Source organism: Drosophila sulfurigaster, chromosome 2R, assembly GCF_023558435.1.
Source record: "Drosophila sulfurigaster albostrigata strain 15112-1811.04 chromosome 2R, ASM2355843v2, whole genome shotgun sequence".
Classification (NCBI taxonomy): domain Eukaryota; kingdom Metazoa; phylum Arthropoda; class Insecta; order Diptera; family Drosophilidae; genus Drosophila; species Drosophila sulfurigaster.
The window spans coordinates 21,663,722-21,686,307 of NC_084882.1; the positions used below are offsets into that span (position 1 = coordinate 21,663,722).

General features: G+C 43.8%; 8 protein-coding genes across 9 annotated transcripts; 4 read left to right on the forward strand and 4 right to left on the reverse strand.

The window, feature by feature from the left end:
• Positions 1-258: 258 nt before the first annotated feature.
• Positions 259-1,763, forward strand: LOC133839675 (large ribosomal subunit protein mL40). The gene is made up of 3 exons (XM_062271325.1): positions 259-407; positions 485-715; positions 772-1,763. The coding sequence occupies exons 1-3, from the start codon at positions 382-384 to the stop codon at positions 1,082-1,084; spliced, it is 570 nt and encodes a 189-aa protein (XP_062127309.1). The 5' UTR covers positions 259-381; the 3' UTR covers positions 1,085-1,763.
• Positions 1,293-2,362, reverse strand: LOC133839674 (prefoldin subunit 3). Its single transcript, XM_062271324.1, has 3 exons — positions 2,182-2,362; positions 1,638-2,032; positions 1,293-1,575 (listed from the first exon to the last, which is right to left on the reverse strand). The coding sequence occupies exons 1-3, from the start codon at positions 2,266-2,268 to the stop codon at positions 1,464-1,466; spliced, it is 594 nt and encodes a 197-aa protein (XP_062127308.1). The 5' UTR covers positions 2,269-2,362; the 3' UTR covers positions 1,293-1,463.
• Positions 2,363-2,629: 267 nt separating this feature from the next.
• LOC133839672 (importin-9) lies at positions 2,630-6,435 on the forward strand. Of its 2 annotated transcripts, XM_062271321.1 has the most exons (6): positions 2,630-2,717; positions 2,983-3,128; positions 3,199-3,840; positions 3,902-4,320; positions 4,386-5,723; positions 5,780-6,435. In XM_062271321.1, exons 3-6 carry the CDS (start codon positions 3,228-3,230, stop codon positions 6,296-6,298), a joined length of 2,889 nt encoding a protein of 962 aa, XP_062127305.1. In that variant the 5' UTR covers positions 2,630-2,717; positions 2,983-3,128; positions 3,199-3,227; the 3' UTR covers positions 6,299-6,435. The 2 variants fall into 2 exon arrangements, with proteins under 2 accessions (XP_062127305.1, XP_062127304.1); XM_062271320.1 differs by lacking the exon at positions 2,630-2,717 and having other exon boundaries at positions 2,861-3,128.
• A 45-nt stretch (positions 6,436-6,480) lies between these two features.
• LOC133839678 (sodium-coupled monocarboxylate transporter 1) lies at positions 6,481-8,837 on the reverse strand. Its single transcript, XM_062271328.1, has 8 exons — positions 8,377-8,837; positions 8,255-8,320; positions 7,914-8,188; positions 7,605-7,854; positions 7,176-7,556; positions 6,926-7,122; positions 6,684-6,867; positions 6,481-6,619 (listed from the first exon to the last, which is right to left on the reverse strand). Exons 1-8 carry the CDS (start codon positions 8,734-8,736, stop codon positions 6,557-6,559), a joined length of 1,776 nt encoding a protein of 591 aa, XP_062127312.1. The 5' UTR covers positions 8,737-8,837; the 3' UTR covers positions 6,481-6,556.
• Positions 8,838-9,524: 687 nt separating this feature from the next.
• Positions 9,525-10,354, forward strand: LOC133839676 (peptidyl-prolyl cis-trans isomerase-like 1). The gene is made up of 3 exons (XM_062271326.1): positions 9,525-9,677; positions 9,737-9,785; positions 9,842-10,354. Exons 1-3 carry the CDS (start codon positions 9,604-9,606, stop codon positions 10,238-10,240), a joined length of 522 nt encoding a protein of 173 aa, XP_062127310.1. The 5' UTR covers positions 9,525-9,603; the 3' UTR covers positions 10,241-10,354.
• Positions 10,355-10,430: 76 nt separating this feature from the next.
• On the reverse strand, positions 10,431-11,675 carry LOC133839673 (uncharacterized). The gene has a single exon (XM_062271322.1). The coding sequence runs from the start codon at positions 11,526-11,528 to the stop codon at positions 10,725-10,727; it is 804 nt and encodes a 267-aa protein (XP_062127306.1). The 5' UTR covers positions 11,529-11,675; the 3' UTR covers positions 10,431-10,724.
• A 283-nt stretch (positions 11,676-11,958) lies between these two features.
• Positions 11,959-14,504, reverse strand: LOC133835628 (neither inactivation nor afterpotential protein G). Its single transcript, XM_062265650.1, has 5 exons — positions 14,158-14,504; positions 13,966-14,100; positions 12,640-13,910; positions 12,370-12,581; positions 11,959-12,307 (listed from the first exon to the last, which is right to left on the reverse strand). The coding sequence occupies exons 1-5, from the start codon at positions 14,174-14,176 to the stop codon at positions 12,163-12,165; spliced, it is 1,782 nt and encodes a 593-aa protein (XP_062121634.1). The 5' UTR covers positions 14,177-14,504; the 3' UTR covers positions 11,959-12,162.
• A 120-nt stretch (positions 14,505-14,624) lies between these two features.
• On the forward strand, positions 14,625-22,555 carry LOC133835627 (zinc finger FYVE domain-containing protein 26 homolog). The gene is made up of 7 exons (XM_062265649.1): positions 14,625-15,162; positions 15,256-17,109; positions 17,173-18,484; positions 18,565-20,234; positions 20,296-20,554; positions 20,617-21,829; positions 21,894-22,555. The coding sequence occupies exons 1-7, from the start codon at positions 15,085-15,087 to the stop codon at positions 22,330-22,332; spliced, it is 6,825 nt and encodes a 2,274-aa protein (XP_062121633.1). The 5' UTR covers positions 14,625-15,084; the 3' UTR covers positions 22,333-22,555.
• The last annotated feature ends 31 nt before the right edge of the window (positions 22,556-22,586 follow it).

Below are 22,586 nucleotides of genomic sequence, written 5' to 3' on the forward strand. Positions count from 1 at the left end.
TTATCTTCCCAGATAAAGAAAATTAAAACTAAATTGCATATTCTTCTTTGTGAAATCACGATTATTGCAACACATTTCCAAACATTGATGAATATGATTTTGAAATCAATGTAGCAACGCGCCATCTATTGGACAGCAGTATGACTACATGTTTTTATAACGGAATTTTTTTGAATTTGCTGTATGGTCACACTATAGTGTTTGTACCATTCTAGAGTGACCACGAACGGACATTGTTACACCAAACTTGTATTTTGGTACATCCCATCGGCAATAAAAGGCGTATTTTAGTAATTTTGTATATGGTCACACCTGGATATTGCCTTTTACTTACGCAAACAGGGATCGCTGTTTGTTTTTTTGGTAATCAATTAATTAATAATGTCGCTTATTGGTGCACTTTCCAGGTGAATATTATAGCGAATACTTATCGCAATAGACCATTACCAAATAACTGCCTTCTACTTCATTGAACAACTTGTAGACTAAGCTTACAAAGCAGCGCACTTGCCTCGAGGTGTTTGCACACAACAACAGTGCTATGCGCCGAGCCGCTGAAGAAAAAGAAGAAAATTGACCCTCAAGTCATTAAACAGCGAGAGGACCGTAAAAAAAAGAAGATTGAGAAACAAATTCGCAGACTCGAGAAAAATGCCCGCCAACTGAAGCCAGTGGAAGAGCTGGAGGTGCCGCTGGAGCTTATCGATGACAAGGCGTAAGTCGAATTGCTGCACAGAGCCCAAACAACTCGATTATTAATAATATTTGTAGAAAACGGCTACGAAAGCTGCCCCAACTTAACGGCGCGGAGCAGGAAACACGGGCGCTTCTAATCAAAGAGTGGGCACGCTTTAAGCACAATGAGAAAGTAGCTGACTTCCAAATCATTGACCGCTTGTTGCAGTCCCAGAACAAAGCACTGGACGAGCTGCGCAATGAGTCAGAGGAACTTTATCAGGCTGCCATCGAAGTGGACCTGCAACTGCTTGCGGTGCCACTAAAAGGACCCGTCTCAACTCCACCAATCAAAAATTATGTGAGCCCCGACGGCGATTACAATCATCAGTCCATGAAGTGGGAATAGATGGCTCAACCAATATATTAAGTAAAAGTTGTGTTTTGTTAAATTAATTAAAGAACAAAAGCAAATTGTATACAATTTTCTGTATAATTGTCCTAAAAAAAACTTCCCCCAAAGAACAGACAAAAACTTGTGCAACATATGAACTATATTGTATTGTTTATATTTATTACAATATAGTTTTAAACAGTTAAAAATGCAAGAGCGTCGATTTAAGTGAATTTTAAATAATGAATTCTCGAAAGCACTGCGAAGTGTGTGATTTTATTTGGGTTTATCGATTGATTGTGTTAACTTTTCAAATAAATAATACAAAAGGAATGACACCCAAATTACCTTCTGTAGTATGTTCTTTGCTTAGCTTCGAACCATCGCGAACTATCTAGGAGGGTGTGGTTGCAGTGGTGGCATTGCTTTTGGCCGCTGCCTGTCGCTTTTTAACGCCCCAATTGTAGACACGAGCCATGTTCACTTCAGTTGTCGTAATTTGATCTCTGCAATCAATAGTAAATACATTTAAATGGATCTTATCAACAATGAAAGATAGCTCACTCACCTAAGGAAGTCCTGATCATGCTCTAGGGACTTCAGATTGCCCACTGCAGATGTAATGTTTTGCTTTAACAGTGCCTCTGCCTCGTCCAAGGGATACTCCAGCATTACACTGGCACCCAGCCAAAGATAGACGGTTTTTGTGGGCGGCACCAGGGTCTTGATGAACACCTGATCACTGAGCAGAAACTGTGTTTCTCGTTCTTCATCCTCTTTGCGCAGCACATTCACCATTTCCAGCGAACGCTCTAAGTCTGGTATTTGAGATTTTAACTTACGGCGACGCGCCTCCAAATTGTAGGCCATAAAGCGATATTTGCCATGCTGTTCATCCAACCTCTGCAAGACTTTTTCACAATTTTCGTTCTCAGGTTGTGTCATAAACGTATCAATTTCTTCCTGCAAATGCAAAGCAAATGATGATTAATACTCAATGTTTTTCACAGCTGCTTTTAGATTTTGTTGCTGTCTAGGTTAGAATTGCAATTAGCTCAGCGTACGGCGACGACGACGGCGGCGACGCCTGTCATTGGTTTTTTTGTACTCACTAGAAATATTGCTTCTGGTATGCCGGCGAAAGTTTTTTGATTTTCGGGCAATTTGGGCATTTCTATTGTGTCCATGATGCCAGTCATCTTGCTTTTATGTCTTATTTATTCTTATAATTTGTAATAAATTTCCAGCAGGTCGATGTCGGTAGCACAAGCACAGCAGTGTGACCATAGGTAAAATTTCAAGTTATATTATTTCTACCAAAATAAGGGGCAAATACTCGAATGTTCAAAATGAGCTAAATTGTCTAAAAAAGATAAAAATAGAGCAATATAATTTTTAAGCAAAGTATATTATGGCTAACCTATTTTGTTTGTAATGGGATACTTTTATTAGGATTTTGAATTTACCAAAATGTATGCATGTAACCAGCTTAATAATAATAAGTTCAAATTTATTATTTTTGCTGATTGGCTGCCGTACTATTGTTGGCATAGAAAAAGTTGAGTGTCAAACTGTACAGTTTGATGGAATCGTATTGCATTTGATTGAAATCAAAATTATGTCAATTTAGATCAACTAATTAAAGCAAGTAAAAAATGAGTATTATATAAATTATAAGAATTAATGTTCATAACACTAAGAACAGCAGCAAAAAAATAATAAATTGAATGCGATTTCGAATTTATATAAAGATATGCTATGTTAGTATATTTTTATAAGAAAACACTATATTTAAAATGTTAACTCATGGTCACACTGCTCGGTCTCCAACATGTGCTGCGATCGCTGCAGGCCGGCCGCACAATCTTTCCTTTTGCGCCAGTAGTTCTTAATATTCCTTCTGTCATGTCCAGCGGAGAGAGTGGTGTTGGTGTCGTTCGCGGCAGCGGCGATTCGGTCAAGCAAGCCATCATCGAGGAGCTGCAAAATTTGCTCAGCTCTGACACGGTTGTGCTGCAACAGGCGGAAAAGCGAAACAAGCAGCTGCAATATACTGAAGGTATGCGCTCAAATTGGCGGGCAATAAGTTAAGTTTTAGGGCGTTGTTCTTAAATATATTGGAATTGCAGGGTATGGCGTTTATTTGGCGGAAATCATTATGAATCAATCTCATGAGCTGCCGCTGCGTCAAATTGCTATCATTATGCTTACACGTTACGTGGAAAACCACTGGACAGATCTCGATGACCCCGAGAAGGCAACTGGCGGTGTAGCCAGTGAACAAGCAAAACGCACAATTCGCAACATACTACCCAATGGGCTCTACGATCCGAATTCGAAGATACGCTCCTCTGTGGCCCACACAATATCAACAATAGCTGCTACCGATTATCCCCACTGCTGGGCAGAACTTTTTGATATAATTGTAAAGTGTCTGAGCGGCAATGAAGATTCGATTCATGGAGCAATGCAAGTGTTACGCGATTTCATATACGATGTGGCACAAATCAAGGAACTGGGACCAGTTGTCATACCGGAGGTGTATCGCATATTCGACTCTGAGCAGAATTATTCAATCAAGACGCGCGTTTCAGCTATACGCACATTGAAACAGCTTTTTATGTCCATTTTAACCTTGATTACTGACAAACAGGAGCAGAGTTCCATGATGAATTCCATACTCACCAATTTCATGGATAAGTTGTTGCATTATCTAAGCATGAATTGCGGCGCTGGATCGAGTTTCCTGCTGCGCTCCGAGATTATCAAAGGTGAGTTACAAATTAATCAATAATGTTTGTATTTAATCAACCATTTTAAAATATGTGTTAGTGTTTACATATCTGGTGAACGAAATGCCCAAGTATATAAATCCGTTTATGGAACGCATTCTACCAATTGTCTGGCAGCTACTGACACAGATTGCCGAAACCTACGTCAAGGTGTCCGTTAATCAGACGGAACCGAATCCGCTGGCCAGCGGAACCAATGAAGAGGATGACGAGCAGACCAACTTTCAAACGTTGATCATACAAATTCTGGAATTCATCAACTGCATTGTGACCTGCAGCAAACTTCGTGGCACCATTAAGAATGTGCTCGCTGATTTGATCTACATCACCATTGTTTACATACAACTCAGTCAAGAGCAGCTCGAAGATTGGGAAGAAGATCCCGAGAAGTTTGTGGATGACGAAGACGACGGTGGCGTGGAACTAACTGTTCGCATGTGTGGCCGCGATGTATTGCTGGTAATGTTATTGATCAACTCGTGCAGTGGGCAAACTTCTAAATTCTGCACAAACTTTCATTTCAGGCCATTAACGATGAGTTCGGTGTGAAAGCAATTCAGCCGTTGCAGGAAGCGTTGGGGCGACACTTTAGTGTGGCAGAGGCAGAGAAGGCGGCCAACAATCCCAACTGGTGGAAGATACACGAAGCGTGTATGGATGCTGTGCATGGCTTCCGCGATATTATACTCGAGGGCGATTCCAAGTTTGATTTACTCAACTATTTAACGATTGTGCGCAATTTGCTGGTGCATCAGGAATCGCCGCATCTCGTTGGTCATGCGCTGTGGACGCTCAGCACATACTCTAAAACTGACTTGTACAATCCGCAGATGTTGTCCGAGATTCTTGACGTTACGCTCTGCAGCTTGTCTCCAGAGAAATCGCATATACTGCGCATCAGCGCTGTACGATCTCTAAACGGTTTTCTCTCCGCCAACGAGAATGCTGAGGGAGAGCGACGCACATTGCTGGTATCGAAGCTTCCAGGATTTCTGGATGGCATAATGGCTCTCGTGCCAGGCTGCAAGGCCACTGTATTGGCCCTGTTAATGGAAGCTCTCACCATGATGGTGAAGTTTGATGCTGATTTTGCGTACGCGGCACAACCGAAGATCACGCCGCTTACCATTGCTGCATTCCTCAAGTATGCCGAGGATCCATATGTGCTGGAGAATGTTCAAGATTTGATTAAGGCGCTGAGTCAGCAGAAACAATGTCTTGGGCCACTACAGGAGAAGTTTATACCGACCATAGTAAGCATTCTAGCCCTGCAGAGCGAGCAATGCAGCGAGAAACAGGACATTGCTTTGGATGTGCTGAATACGATTGTTAGGAACTCCGAAGCGCCATTGCCCAATGCACTGATTGAGACGGCATTTCCTGCTGTGGTTAACTGCGTGATGCATACCGACGATCACACAGTTATGGTGGCTGGTGGCGAATGCTTGCGTAGCTTTATCAACGTTTCGCCAGAGCAAATCTTCAGTTACAAGAATGGGGAAGGCGTCAACTATGTGATGCAAGTGGCCACAGTTCTTTTGAATCCCATGAATACCGAAATGACTGCCGGTGGACAGATTGGACGTCTTGTTATTACCATCATTACCAAAATGGGTAATATGCTGGGCCAAACGGTTGACATGTTACTGAAGGCCGTCATTAGCAAGATGCAGAACCTCGAGTGCCTAAAGGTTATTATGAATTTGGTGCTGATATTCGCTCATCTCTTCTTAACCCAAATGGACGCGGTGCTAAACTTTCTTTCCACTGTGCCTGGACCCAATGGTGAGCCTGCTCTGCAGTTTGTGCTCACCAATTGGTTGTCACGCCAAAACTCCTTCTTTGGTGCCTACGAACGCAAGGTAAGTCGAAATTATATTTATATTCATAAGATTTTTAATAGAAAATTTACTCATAGGTCACCACGATGGCACTTTGCAAACTGTTCGAGTATGGCGTGGCTACCCAGGACAATCGCTTGACCTCCATAACCTACAAGGAGATGGTGCAGGAACCAAGTGGCAATCGTGTGTGTACTCGCTCAGTTGCATCCAACTATCAGAAATGGGTTACCATTCCAGCCTTGGTAAAGATCTTTAAGGTGCTGATATCCGAGTATCAGCACTTCCAAGAGAGTAAGATTGATGCCCCGCTTACGGACTCAGAGGATGAAGTCAGTGGGGAGGATGATGCTCCTGGTACTGCGGCCAAGCCGCGCTATGTATCAGATCTTTGCTTTGAAATCGACGAAGACGAAGTAGAGGACGAACAAATACTACAGGACCTGCTCAAGGAATCAAACTACTCCAGCGATATTGGCGATAATCTACACAAGTTTTTAGCGAACTTCACCCAAAACGAACATTTTCCCACGTTCTTTGAACATCTCGACGAGGGCGAACGTCTCACTCTGCTGAACAAAGTGCAGCACAAATAAAAACAAAATAAAAAGCAAAACAATCATCAATTGCATGTACGTGAAATCATGCCTAGAGCCGCTTTGTGTTAATCGTATTTAATTTGTATCTTATATTAATAAAAGTAAATTTCTATATTTGTAGGCAAAAGCAACAAGTTGTAATATAGATTTGTTTTAATGAAGTTTTGTGAACCGCCAAATGTAAAATAGCGACTCTTGTTTTTTAATTTTTATGTATTTATTCCGGTAAATTTAAGAAAAAACAACAACTTTCAATTATAGAGCCACCTCATCGCTTTTTAGCGTTTTTTGAAGATAAATTCCAGCATTGCAAGTATCCTTAGATATAAAAAAGCAAATATCAGTTCGAAACCTACACAGATAGACATCATATTTTACTCACCATTGTTTTTTGTGGATTACACCTAAAGAACTTTCGTATGCAGGGTGTGATCAGCGATGAATCTATGGCGTTGGGATCGTTGGTACCAAAGACAAGTGTGCTCATGAGGGCAACGATAATGGTAACCGAGGCACCCAAGGTGGTGTACCACATATAGGATATGCGATACAAGGGAAATACATCACTGAAACACAAATGCAGTACAATAAATTATGCACCTGCCTTGGAGCATCTCTTCTTACCTGGCTGCTTGTGTTATATGATGTGTGGTATTGGCAGCACTGGAAACTAGAGCGGCTGCATCGAAAGTATAATCGCAGTGGTCTACAGTTAAAGGCTTTGTCTGGTAGCTGATGGCACCCGAGGCAATGGCCCATTGCGCATTTAGACTTACCCAGGACATAACCACAACGCCAACGCAGCCGCCCAACATGGCGCTCTAGAAAAATGCAGTCATTATAACATAAATATTTGCATTGATCTACAACTCACGTTGCCGTTGATCCATGGCACAAGAATGCCTAGCGTAAAGATGCCAAAAAGCGGACCATTCGTTATGGATTCTAAGCTCATTGTCAGCTGGAGCACCGTGCCCATGTGCTCCACCACATAGACTAAAGCCACACAAAGCACACCCACACCCACAACGACGGAGCGCATGATCCAAGTGGTGGCACTATTGGAGAGTTGCACCTTCACATAAGGTTTGACAAAGTCTTCCAAAACGACGGCAGACATTGAGTTAAGGCAGGTGGAGAGGGAGCTCAAGGCGGCACTGAAGACACCAGCTATGAATAGTCCCGTCATGCCAGGCAATTCACCCAGCGTATCCATCACAAAGAGCGGCAGCAGTTGATCCCGAGCTTTGGCCAACTGTGTTTAAGTATTTAGAACACGTCTTTTTAAATTTAATTTACTTGCCTTGGTAGTTAGTGGATCACAGTTTTGATAGGTAGCATAGATGAGCAGTCCGTTGTAGCCACACAAAGCCATCAAGATCAGAACTCCAGCACAAAAGATGCACAAAGCCTTGCGGGCGTCGGCGAGTGTGGGCAGTGAAAGGTAGCGCTGAATCATGTTTTGGGAGACGGCATTTGTTTGTGTCCAGTATACAATTCCACCGACGAACAAACACCAGAAGGTATGACGCACAGTGGGATCTATGCTCAGGCTGCAAATGAACAACAACCTTAGACTTTCGCTTGGAGCTTCCCAGTTGATAAAACTCACTCGGGAGCCTCGAGTCTGTTTGAGTGCCAAGCACGTTCCACCACAACATTGGCACCTCCAATGTCCATGCTGCCTTTGACAGCAACTAATGCAAGGGCTCCCAGCATGGACACCGCCTGAACAACATCCGTCCAGACTACAGCCTTAAGTCCGCCCATGCTGGTGTAGAACACACAAATTATGCACACAATGGGGGTTATGGTGTGGACTCCCACTCCAGTTACCTGATTGAAAGCCAGAGCCGGAACATATATCACAATTGGCAGGTAGGCAACCTAGTTAAAAGAGTAAAAAGAGTAAATTACAATCTTGGGTCAGCCTGGACAGGCGATTTAACTCACATTCATAATGGCAAACATTACGGATCCAAACATACGCAGGCGACGATCAAAGCGGAGCTCCAAGTACTGCAAGATGTATAATTATACATATGTCTGAATAAAGATGTTAATTATTTACTTACCTCATAAGTGGACGTAATGTTCAGATCGTGGAAGACTGGTAAGTAGAAGATTGCCATCACGATACCCATGCCGATGACACCGAAACCCACATAAAGATACTGAGTCCCATACGAGTACACTTCTGTTGGCAATCCCAGTAGTGTAATGCCAGATATGAAGCTGGCCACCAAGGAGAAGGCGATGGGAACGATTGGCATTTTACGACCGCCTAGCATATAATCATTCTCGGATACGGATTTGTTCATGAAACCAAAGTATATGCCAATAAAGATACAGAGCAGAAACATGGCCACAAACGCAACATAATCGGGCCACGAGAATCGTTGCAGCTCGCTGAGAACCTGGGATATATTGTTCATTTTGAGAAGCGAGAGCCGTGCAGAAAGGTATTCCAAAACTCTCTGACGTTCTAACGTTGACAACCTTGCGCTGTCTGTGATTTACTGAACCAGTGGGTTCCATTCATGTTACTGGGCTCTAGACAACGGCACTGTGATTCAATCCAATTTCGCTCAATTGTCAATTGTCGGGGCAATTTAGGTTTGGGGCAGTAGACAAGATCCACACATGGATATATTTTAGTTAATCAGCTGCTGTGTTAGACTTGCGGTCGGATTGCGACACTTTGGTGTCCAGTTTCAACATACATACATATTCGTGAAACTGACTTAGACGCATGTTGTATGTGAGTTGCCCCTTCATCTTTGCGTCATTTTATTGACCCCCAAAAACACTCAACAAATGTGTCAGACAAAGGCTTTATTTAGATACTTGTGCATTCATATGTATTTACGGAAAAGTTTATCCAATTTTGTGCAGTCAATGAATGTGTGAAATGCTTTTTATTTGTGTAGTAAAATCGAATTATGTACAATTTACGATGACCCCTAACACTTAAAGATACACATAAGTAATTTCAAACGAATTGCTTTGCGGTGTCAGTCCAATTAAGCAAAATCAAGTGTAAGTGCAAGTATAAATTCCATTTTTTTTTTTTTAATTATGGTGTTCTTTAAAAATAACGTAATTTTTAAATTTCGAAACGCTCCTCACGCGATAATTTGCTCCTCACCAAAACATATCGGTAATCAACCAAGCACAATATATCAAAATTAGCCTATCGATAATATATTGTATTAACACAAACAAGACAATCTGAAAAAACTGGACACAAATAAATAAAAAGTTGTTTATTAAATAGATTGTATTGCTAACAACTTTTAAATATGTTGACAAATGCTCCAGCAAGTAGTGTGCCAGACAAGGCGTGGCAACCTCATTTTGTGACGCTGGAAACGACGTAAGTAGAAATAAACAAACCGGTGTGCATCTCACAATTATTCACCCTTTTGACTGTAGCATGGGCGAAATAACAGTGGAGTTGTATTGGAAACACGCGCCAAATACAGTAAGTTTCACATATCTGAAAAGCAACTAAGCTTTTACTAATAGTGTGTTCAATAGTGTTACAACTTTGCAGAACTATCCAGAAGGGGCTACTATAACAACGTGATCTTCCATCGCATCATTCGTGATTTCATGATACAAGGTGGAGATCCAACGGGAACTGGACGCGGCGGAGCCTCAGTTTATGGCTCCGAGTTTGCAGATGAGCTGCATAGCGATTTAAAGCATACGGGCGCTGGTATACTCTCCATGGCTAACTCTGGCCCCGATTCAAATGGCTCCCAGTTCTTTATTACGCTAGCGCCCACGCAGTGGTTGGACAATAAACACACAATCTTTGGCCGGGTTTACACTGGCATGGAGGTGGTGAAACGCATTGGAATGGTGGAAACGGACAAGAACGATCGGCCAGTTGATCCGCTGCGCATCATCAAAGCCAAGGTTGAGAAACTGTAAGCTCAAATTGTATTTAAACTTAGGAATGTTTTTTATTTGCATAAAATAAGAATGTTTAATGTAATAAGTGTGTTCAAATTTATTTATTTTACCACTAATTATTTTTTGGATAAAACAGTGAGAACTACCTTAGCAAATATGTCCATAAGTTACCGGTCACATTTACGTAGAGCTGGATACTTTTTCGGGAGGACACTCTCATTGCATGGATGAAAGTTGCTGGGTTAAAGGAGTTATCGATTGATATCTCTTACAACTAAATAATATCACTAACTAATAATAAGAAATTATGCTCTGCGTTAGAACTTCGAATTTCGTAATGAGACGAAAAGGCTCTGGGATTCTAATCGCAATGCTCGGCTTTCTCACTTAACTTCAAGAGATCGAGTATTATATTCTATGTATACTCATTTGCAAGCTGGTTAATTAACTATATATTTAAATCCAGTCTTTAAAGTGCTCGATTTTGTCAAAGCATTATAAATTAAATTGATTGTTGTGCACGTTTTCTTTCTTTCTGTGATGAACGAGGACGACGTTTTGTCCGATTGTTGGTATTCGGTTTCGGCACTTGCTCCTTTGCCTGCTCCAGTTCCTCATCCGAAGATTCTAGCAACTTATATGGTATTTCAATGTCATCATCCTGACTGCTGTTGGTGTCATCCAAACGCGATGTGGCCGATCTATATGTAGCATTGCTCTCCGTTTCTATTGATGAATTGGCATCTGTATAGATGGTGGATCCACTGCTGGATGTATTGATTACATCATTTGGCTTTGTAGAGTTGCGTCTTCGACACGGTCCAAAGTAATTTGGATCCAGAATCAATGGGAAACTTTCCCGTCCATTGCGTATGATGAGAATCTTGTCTTTGGGCAATCGATCATCATCTTCGCTAAGTTTCCCCATCGAACCATCGGCACTGGACTGATATCCATAGTGTCGCATCATAGCAATCACCTCATGTTCGGCGGTACTTCGATCCTCCCAATCCGCCATGGTCGCATGCTCGCCCAATTTCTTGGTGCCTGCAATCTCCTGTATACGCTGCATCATCGCCAAACTATCGCTGATATCTTTGGTCCTGGAGCCATACTGTTTTTCGAGCTCTTGGTTGCGTTTCTCTCGCTTCTCCAGATATTCGTAAGTTGATTTGGGACGCGGAGTAAACTCGCGACATTGAGCGCGATTTGCCGCATCGTATGCCAACTGGCCATGGATGAAATTGCGATCTGGCTGCATATCGACCAAATCATTCTCGAAGTCTGTGGATGGAGCCCAAGCCATGTCTTTTAAAAATTATTCAAAAAACTTCACAGGTAGAATTTGACAAATGCTTTAAAAAAAAACGAGAATATAGGAGAAACCCGATAAAATCAAATTCTTCGCGATCTATTTCGTTTTCACTGAGCTGCCAACGTGTTTTAGACTAAAATAGTTTAGGAATATTTAGGAAATTTCATTGATCACATTGTTGACCGGCCTACTTGATTTAGTTTAAAAATTTTTTGTTGGAATATCGCCATTCCCATGCAAAAAAAAACATATCCATTATTAAAGAATTGAACTCCTATAGTCACACTCATGATACAATTATAATTGTATAATTCTCACACTATTTTTGTCCCTCTCCGGTAAGAAGAAACGTTCTCTCTCTCTTCTTTCTTATTTCCTAAAGTATGCGGAAAGCTCATGGTGTGGTGTTACAAATAAATTAAATAAAATAAATATTCTATCTGCGTTATTACTTAAAACATTTAATTTAACGTGTTTTCCAATAATTTTATTACAAAAATATCACTGAATATTGTATGGAAACTATTGCAAAGAAAGTGATCGTGTTAAAGCCAAAAAAATAGAAACAAAATTTGATAGTAAATTTTGGTTAGTAAATAATGCGTAAAAGGGCATTTTAGTCGGCTTAACTAAAATCGCGTAGCTCATCCTTCAATATCCAAGAAGCTGCGCGCATGGCTATTGCAGCAATAGCTGTGTTAGGATTACCAGAGATTGGCCGAGGCAACACGCTTGCATCGACTATACGCACATTGGGAACACCATATAATCTGTAAATCGAAATCTATTAATCCACAAATATATGTAAATTTAGAAATTAGAATTATTTCACCTAAGTTGCGAGTCCACAACACTACCTAAAGCACAACTACCACCTGGATGATGTGAGCCGAGACCAACATGTCGCATTACACATTCCAAATAAAGATCCGAGGGTTGATTCTGCACAAAATCTCTTTCAAATGGTCCAAAGTTGGCGCATTCCTGCAGCTTGGGCCAATGAATGCGCGGTTGCAATTTGGCAAAAGCAGCCGAGGTGACCAACTAAGAGTAAATAAGAAATTATTATTACCGCTTCTGACAAATCATGAAAAACTACTACCTTAACAGCATTCCTTATAGCTGCCATGGTGCATGCCACATCCTGCTGGTCGCTCAAATAATTGGGATCTATTTGTGGATTTCTGCGCATGCTCTTGTGCAACAACGATACAGTGCCCCTGGACTTGGGCTGTAGACAACTGGAAATGACCACAAACCCCTCTTGCGATGCATTGTGATAGCGCGGGAAGAGGGCCCGAAATGCTTCACGTTTGAAATTGGAAATAGACATCAAAGCACTTTCATCAATGGCGCCAGCACCAAAGAAAGTGATGCCAAATGGCAAAGGATTCTCATGGCCAGCCACATGGCCCACTACACCAAAATTTCCAAAAGCTCCAGTGCCGCTGCTTAAGTAATTAAATAAATTGAGTGGACTAAGCAACGTTTGCTGGTTGAGAGTGGGTCCAATGATGCCAATGGAGACAAACAATGGCAGATTGAAATGATCGTGCAGACCGTGCCCCACCAGTGGCAAGTGATGCTGCAACGGCAATTGCAACTTAGCCAACTCTGTGCGTTCGCCAATGCCAGAGGCCAGCAAAAGTTGAGGAGTTTGGTAGGCGCCTGCACATAACAATAGCTCACGGCGCACTTTAATATTGAGCTCCAGCTCTTTGTTGTCCTCGTTCTTAACACCCACTAGAATTGAGCTTGCTCTTAACGTTGGCTTGGCAGCCAGCTGGATTCGCTTGACTAGAGCCTGGGGCAGCAGACGCAGATTGACGCTCCTAAGCACGGGCAGCAGAAACTTTTGGAGCACCGAGTGCCGTAGTCCATTCTTTATGTTGTACACGGAGCGTCGAAATTTCCATGGCTTATTTGCAAACTGAGATTCAGCTTCATTTAAAGCTTGCGATAGCGCGGAGTAGCTCCTTGGTATCTCAAACAGTTCAGCAGCATTCGATTTGGCGGCCATCATAAATGGACGCATGTACTTCCAGCTCCAATCGCTTAAATTGTGCATATCGCGCCACGAATCAAAATCAGGGCCATGGCCGTCAAAGTGCAGCATGTAGTTCAAATTGGCTGAGCCACCCAAACCCTTGCCTCTGGGCAGACATTGCCGCCTTTCGATCAATCCCCTGGAAGAGTGCTTTTGAGGCATAGAAAGAAAGGACCAGTCGTTGATGCCCTTCTGCTGAAATGTGGTGAGTATCGGGATGCGGCTGAGGTAGCCAAAAGAGCCGCCAGCCTCAATCAACAATACACTGCCATTGGTGTGTTTAACCAATAAAGAGGCAAGCGTTGATCCTGCTGTTCCAGCCCCAACTGAAACTCAGAAGGATTACTTTTCATAACCGATACGCAGAGCAGCAGAGCTTACCTATCACATAGTCGAACGTAAATTCTCCGTCTTTTATTGGCAATACATTGGGAATATTGTCTTGCAGTAAACGACAAATGAGCATAAACAAAATGGAAATGCAGCCAATGATGCAGGCACCAATCAGCAATATTTCTGTATTGAAAGATTATTATTTTAATTAATAAAATTCTCTTAAATTCTCTCGCTTACTTTTCAAATGAATTCCCATGACGGTGGCTTGCGATGACGAAATATCACTATATATTTAGTTAGCAGCCACTCGTATATATACATATCTACACACAAAGTCAACCGCCATAGACTTAATCCAATTAATAGATCTACTTGCTACACCTTTGAATTCGATTACGATAACCAGCGTCTTATCGAATTGTCGGTTAAGATTTTTGCGCTTTGCTGTAAGCCTATTTTAAATTTCAAAATTGTGTACTATTAAATGCATATTCTAAAAAAAAAGTATTAAACTTAATAATAATCAAAGCATCTATATTGTTATGCTCATCTTAAATTATGGGTGTTATTTCAGGAAAAAAAATAGTTTTTTTTTTGGGATAATTGCTTTTTTGACAGCACTGTTTGTAGCAGCTGACTGGCAATCACTTATTATTTGATGAAGCGCCAGCTGATTTATTTTGCGTGAATGGCAACGAATCGCCAGCCAGTATGTGATTATTGCTTTGCCGCGTCGGACATACATTTGGTTTTGTTTATATGTATATAAATATGTTAGTGCCGTATTAAGCTGTTTATCGCCTGCCTGGCATTGTGCTGCTGGATCGCACTAAGCAGTGCTTCAATTGATCTGCCCATAGCAGACGGTAAAATATTATGCAGGCTTCGGTTATCAGTTGTGTGTGTTGTTGTTGTTGTCGCTGTTGTTGTTGCTGTTATGGCAGTAGGACAGCTGCTGCTGCAGAAAAGAAAACAAAAGTGCATTGTCGAACAATAAGCAATCAGTAGAATATTTAGAAGTTTAAAGTCGGCCCTCCAATCTCAATTACTTATTGACTGTGTGTGCAATGAACTGCGTTTAACAGAGCAGCAAGCAAACAATAGAAGTGATTTATTCATATATTAAAGAAGAATAAAAGCAACAGGTGTCGAAGTATCAAAACAATGGAGACACAACAGCAACCAGAGCAATTACAACAACTGATCGACCTACTGCCCCCCGAAGAAGAGCAAATTGTCAAAGTAAGTTTGCGATTCACTTGTTGCTTGCAGTGTACAGTTTGAGAAGCATTGTCAAAAACCTTCTTTGTTTCTTATTCGTATATTTCTTTGTAGCTCTTCGTCAAATTCCTCAATGCTAATGGTGGACTGTCACATAATGAACGTCTGAAGGCTCTACTCATTGCCTTGCCCTATCCAACGCTGCAAATACTCCAAGTTCTGCATGCGCAGTCCAAATTCCAGATTGGTCGAATAATTAGCGCTGCCCTTAGGCAATTGCTCGATGATGACGCATCTGCTGTTGACTCTCCAGCTGCATCAACACGCTCCCTCAGTGTACTGGCGAATTTCCCTCAACAGATCCTAGAGGCAGCGTCGATGCAGCAGAAGCTCAAGGAACGCCTAGTTACTGTGCCATGGGGCAAGAATGATAACCTAATGTTGGCGCTATTGGCACGCCAAGATTCTCATTTGATAAACACTGTGTTCCAAGCACAAAAACAGCAGCAGGAACAGCAGATCCTATGGAGCAACGCACCGGATGCTAGACAACTAGTGCTACACCTGGCATTGCAGCAACGGGAACACTTTGTGCCACGCTTGTGCCAACTGCTCAAGAATTTTGAATGCATCAAGGATCACACGCTGCGTAACAATTTACTTATTTTGAGACTTGCCAATGAATTTGCTCTGAGCACGCAGCCTCTTGATGAGCTGGCGGCGTTGAACCAGGTGCTGGACGCCTTCAATGTGGCCGCAGTGCCCGTCGATCTGCAGCCGGTGCATCAGTTCTTCTACGCGGACTTTCAACGTCTGAGCGCTCTTCTGAAGTTTCTCCAGAAGCAACAGGATGGTAACGCCTGCAAAACCATCAAAGTGGAGGCTCTGCTGCGTGCTCCTGGGGTTCTGCCGCTGATCTATGAGTATGGAATTCAATCTAACAGCGACCAGATTGTCCAGCTCATCGAGGACACCTTCAAGTGGCAACAACAAACGCCAACTCTCAAGTGTTTGCGGGCCGAAGAAATGGAAACATTGAGTTACTACCAAGCGCTTTGTCATGTGCACAATGTGATATTGGAGCAGCATGATGCCACGACCAGGGAACAGCTGTTATTGCTCTCGACCCAGCTGCGTCAGCTACGCGGCATAAACACTCTGTGCTCGGTCCTAATGGATATCTTCCAATTGGTATTTCTGCGCTGGGAACAGTTGCAAAAGCCGAATCAACGCGATAGCGACAACGATGCTGATGGCGACAACGACGGGGACGATGATGACGAGCAGTATGTGGACGATGAGGCGACGCCACCACGCACTCTCAATGTGCCCAACACTAAACAGCGACGATATGGCTTCATTTGTCGGGCTTCCGTTTTGTATGCTCTGTTTACGTTTCTCAAGAGTTTCGTTACCAAGAAGCTGCACACACAGGACTTTAAATGCGCTACGGAGGAGGAGCAACGTTGCTTCCAGCGTCTGGTGGATGCGATCAGTGAGGCACTGTGGAAATTTAGCATATTGCAGAAAATTGAGCAATCGTTGACGAAGGCAACACCGAGGCGAGGATGTCAGCTGGAGCCGGAACAGCTGCTGCAACTGATTCAACAGCACAACCACACAAAAGAGAAAGCTTCCAGCGATGATGAGAGTCGAGAGCGGTGCTATCATGCCTCCAGCCTCACGCGACGCAAATCTCGCCGCCAACGACGCGCTGCCAGCTTCAGTGGACAGGCTGCAAGCAGAGCTGTTGATGGTCCCACACTGGAGGAATGTCGTGCACGTGCTCATCAGCTAAAACATTGTGGAAGTGTCATGGAAAGGCGGCATGTTGAACCTCAGATGGCTGTGGCAATTATGCTGCCTCCAGAGCGTTCAATTATACCCAAAATGCTGAGCACGCCTGAGCAATTGGCCATTATGGCATTGGCGTTGAAGAACTTCAACGACGTAAAGTACATAATAGAGGCAAGTTGATAGACCAAAAGATCTTTGTTAAACCATTTCAAATTGCAATTTCTTAACTTACAGACCTTCCACTTGGAGGACAGTCAGCTGAATCGAGAGCTGCAGTTCATGGAGCATCAACAGCTAATCAAGCAGAAATTGTCTGGCATTTATGCCAACTATGAGGCATTGGATGGCGATGGCAATGTCGCGTCCGATGGCACCACAACTACTGTGGAGAAGATCAAAAGCGTCGCTGCCAAAGGCTTTGAACTATCCAAGATCATCAGCGTCGTGGATAACTTTGCGCAGGCGCAGAAGCTGCAACACAGCGCCGAGTTGCGAAGTCTGTTACAGCGGCACAGTGCGAATGTTCAGTATGCATTTCTGCAGCAGTTTCAAGAACGTAATCTCAATGCTCTGATCATATGTGATTTGATTGTGAATCTACGCTTCAATCGAGAAATCACTTGCAATCTCTTGCTGGTAATTAGACGCCAGCAACAACAACAACAAGAGCAGCAGCAGCAACTCTCAAGCGATGGATCAAGTGATGTTAATCCACGCGAGATTGGCGCCATGTACCTCATACAAAATCTTTGCGAATGCATGCGTCTTCTTGAGGGCGCTGGCCGCAAGCCCGCACTAAACGAGCTGCTCTATCGCCATATCTATGCGCTGAAACCAGCTCCACTCGCCTTGCAGCTGCAGCGCGAAGCTGCCTTCACAACGCTGTACAAAAAAACATCCCAGGATTACTCACATTCCAGGGACTTGCGAGCTCACGCATCACTCTTTCAGCAACTTAAATCGCGACACAATTACTACGCCCGCTTTTGTGGTTACGCTCAACAGCTAGCACGTTTGCTTCAGCTGCGGGATCCAAATTTGGAGTATCATAACACGCAATTGTTGCGTCACGACCCCTACCAGGTTATTGGCGAACTAATTTACGAGTGCGACATCACACCGCTGGAGATTGAAAGCAATGTGAATGCTCTGCATTTGAATTTGGTGCACGTTATTGCGCTCAACATTTGCCCACAACTCACAGAGGCGGGAGGCAGACAACCGCCACGTTCTGTGCAGCCACAGAAACAGGAGTCCATTCACAATTATATATTCCAGCACAATCAACTACTCGCTCAATTGCTGCAAGCTATCCAAGTGGGTGACCTGACTCCTATCAATGCCACAGAGACGTCCTTGAACTATAGTTGCCTTCAGCAATTGATGCAGTTGCCCGAGATGTCCACGCTGTCGCTGATGTACGCCCGCAATCCAGTGATGGCTGCTCTACACACCTACAAGTTAGACAGTACTACGCTGGAGCGCCTGGATCTGAGTAAGGAGTTGCAATTGAATATTCTACTTCTTGGCATTGGTGGTCAGACTGGTGAGTGTAATCTTAATGTTTGTAATGAAAATATATCTAAGAATTGAATCGATCGTTCTAAAAGTATTACTTCTTTGCAGAAAATATTCGACAATTGAAGTCGCGTATGGATCTTTTGATCAGTCAGCTGATAGAAAAGGATCCACGGCAAATTCAACTGGCATTTCACATGCACGCCTTGGGCACACGAGCCAAACTGCTGCAGCAACACTTTACCAAGATCTCAAGCAGTCAGTTGGCCAAGGAACTCATTGAGCGCACACTCCAGCATCGAGCGGCGACGAGGGACATTCCCACAGCGCTGCGCAGTCAACTAGAGCACACATTATCAGACATTACGATTTATGCAAAAGTCTCCTCACTGCTGCTGTTTGAGAGTTGGCCACAAGCCTACGACTTTGGCCGGCAGACGCCGAATGTGATATTCGAGCAGCTGTTACAGGGACGACATTACGAATTGTGCTACGATTGGTGTCGCATGGTGCAGCTAACGGATGCAGCTGGTCAGCAGCGTGTCTGTCTGCTCACTCTGCTCGATACGCTGTTAGAGCTAAACGATGATGATGAGCTGGACGCAAATTTGTTACGCATTGCGGAACTATTTCCCATACCAGTTATGGTCAACTTTCTGGACACGCACAAGGACAAGATGCGTTCGCTGGCACTGTTGAAGTGGCTTATTGATTATCTGGAGTGTCATGCTCGGGATCCTGGACCATATCGCAACTATCAGTTGTCCCTTGAGCTGATGCGTCAATTGCCAATTGAGGAGCGTCATAATTTCTGGTCGTTGTTGCGTTATCCGCTGCTGATTGTGGAACAACTGGTAATGAACACTCGCTTCGAGCTGCTGGCCAAACTGCTGGAGCCGGTGCGTGCCAAGTTGCAGCAACGCATGCCCGTGGGACCATGTGTCTACTGCTTTAATAAGCGTGGCCACGTCTACAATGTCAGCAGCGGTCCCAGCAGCGGCAAGTTACGCTTCCAATTGGGTCACTCCAATTCGGAGGCATTTATACTGCTCAACTTCAACGCGTATCAACAGGATCATGTTATTAGTAATGATTGCTTTGATTTGCTACTCCGCATCTACGCCAGCAAGGCGCTGGACTACAACATAGCCAGTGTGCGACGCGAGAGCTCCGTTGAGCCGGGATCTCTGGGCACAGATGTGCAAAACTCGCTGGACTCGCTTTGCGGAACCTTCAAGATGCCCAGCGAGGCGCCCACTCGTGAGCAATGGACACCAGATGAGGAGGCGAGCCACTGCATGTGTTGCCGCCGGTCCGCCTTCACAATGCTGATGCGACGTCATCATTGCAGACGTTGTGGTCGTGTCGTGTGCTATGCTTGTTCCACGCAGCGCATGATTATTCCAGAGCTGTACGGTGAAGTAGAGGTGCGTGTCTGTAATGATTGCTATACGCCAGTTGTGGCAGAGGAGCAGCTAAACATTAATGAAATTCCTGCCATGCCGACACGTTCATCGCCCAGTCCTCCCTCGAGCTACAAGTGGCGACTCAGTGGCATCATTACGCACGACAAGCTACTGCGCGAGGAATTCTGCTATGATCATGCACCAAGCGTCGCCTTGAGTTTGTCCATATTGCGGCATCATTTGGATCAACGGCAGTGCGTGGACTTGCTGCTTTTCCACTGTCGCAAGCTGGAGAAGCTAATTGTACCCAATCCAGAGGTGGACTACGAACTGGTAGCCAAGATGATGAGTTGTCTTGCCTTGGCAGCTAAGGTAAAACATGAATTTTGAATACTCCTAAAACGTGATCAACTAATTTGTTTTCTTTGCATAGGTGCGTGGAGCTCCTGGTGAATTTGAGAGCATTCGCGAGCACTCAGAGATTATTATGGCTGTGGTTCAAGCAGGCTGTGAATCCTTAATTCCAGCTGGACCATTAAACAATCATAGTGTGCGGCAATTGGCGGATGCGCTCGTCGAGGCAGAGAATTGGAAGCTGGCCCTGGAGGTGCATCTGAAGTGGGGCTTTGCCACTACGGGTGTTATGGCAGCCCATGGCTTGGCTTGTTTACGTGCGGGCTGCTATGATGGAGGTGAGTAGCGGCATAATTTGGTTGTTATGGTCTCTAATGCTCATAATCATCTCATCTTTCAGCACGTGAGAAGTTTGCTCACTGCATGATGCGACTGTCCACAGAAGAACTCAATAGCAGCATATACAAGGATATCTTTGGCAAAGGCCCTCCCTCTACAGCTTCTACAATGTTGAAGAAGCGACCGCAACGTGGACCTGCCTTACTGCAAGAAATACTCCAGCTGATTGCCACAATGCCGCGATCCCAGCCACAGCCGGAGGCACTGCAACGTGCCTCGCTCATACGCAACTCGAATACCTCCTTGGCTTCGTTGTTCTCTCGACGTCGCGAGCCCTATGTGGTGCAGACACCACTGCATGAGCCAGCCATTAACGTAATGAATGCGCTGGCCAAACTTAAGCACATTGCCAAGGGCCAGTACGCCGAAACTACTGTTCCTGTCACTGTGGACAGTCGACACTCTCGAGACTTTGAGGAATCCATGCACTATGTGCTCACCTATGGCAGCCACACAGACATAATTGCCTTTCTAATGCAGCGCGATGAGCTAAGCGCCGCTCTTCGATATTGGCTGCACCAGCAACTGGAGACGGATCTCTTTATACAGCACATATTCCTGATCACCCTGGCTGCGGGTCGCTTGCCAACACTAATTGAGGAGCTGCAGCAATTAGAACCAGATGCACACTTAAATGCCTGGCGACTGCCGTTGTTGCAAACCTGTCGCTATTTAGAGCAGCATCAACAGCTCAACTCTTTGTACCAATTGCAGATTCTGCTGAAGGATCCAGTGCGCGCAAGCATGACTTGCGTTAAGTTTTACCCGCTGCACTGCGACAACTTTCAGAAGTTGCATGCCAATGCCCAGCAGTTGACACTAGCACATATGCATCTGCAGGGTGAGCTGGACATGGCGCGCTGGGAGTATTTGCAGAGAGAGCAGCAGTCAGATGGCAATAGGCGTGTAAGCGTAGCGAGTAACATGGCTGGCACTTGCATAACCATGCAGTTGGATGCGCGTTCTCTTAATGGCCACATTAATACGATTCGACGCCAAACAGAAGTTGCAAAGTTTCTGGCACAGTGTGAACGAGAACAGCCTGAAGCGAATGACTCGCTGTACACTTTGCAAATACTCAAACAGATTCGACTGGAGACGCCACGCGGCTTGTTACCCACCCTTTTCGATGGAGTGGCAGAAAAAATACAACTGTGCATTCTGATATTGATGTGCGGCAAGAACATTGACGCAGGCTTTGGATTGGCATACGGGTATTTCAAAAGTAAACCCTTAACTAAACCCAAATTTCTCTATAATCTGTATTCTCTTTCACAGCATCATGCAGGAATACAAACTGGGGCCCATGAAGGTGTTTGGCGCAACTGCCAAATACTTAGCAAAGAATCAACGTCTGGGCGAGGTGGAACGCCTGCTAGACTGTATTGCTACCAATAACGGTGGCAGCACGTCTTCGGATGCAGATGAACTACTATCGATTGCTGTCAATTCCGCAGTGAACAGCCATGAAACGGAGATAAAACAAGCGTTGGACAGGCTGGTGAAACGTATTGGTAGCATAGAGCTACGCATATCGTCATACATTTTTATTGGTCAATTAAAGTCTGCGTATTTACTGGCCAATAAACATGAGCGTCTGGCCGACATTCGTAAGATTCTAAGGCAGGCGGAGATGACCAACCAAGTGCACATTAAAAAACTGTGCGAGAAAAAACTGAACATAAGTGCAACTCCAATGTCGCCAACGCCACTGTGATAACATATTCAATCAGGCAATATAAAAATTATATTTGTAGTAGCTTTATTTTAATATCTTAATTGTACAACAATTGATTTTAAATCTTTCCAAATGCCAATGCGTTGGTCTAGTATTTCTTACCCATTGCTCAAAGACTTTCTTACAAAGTACCAAATTATACATATACATACATATATATAAATATTGTCAATTTATTGTATTATTCAAATAATTATTTAAATATACATCAAATCTATTTAAATTTTGAGTGA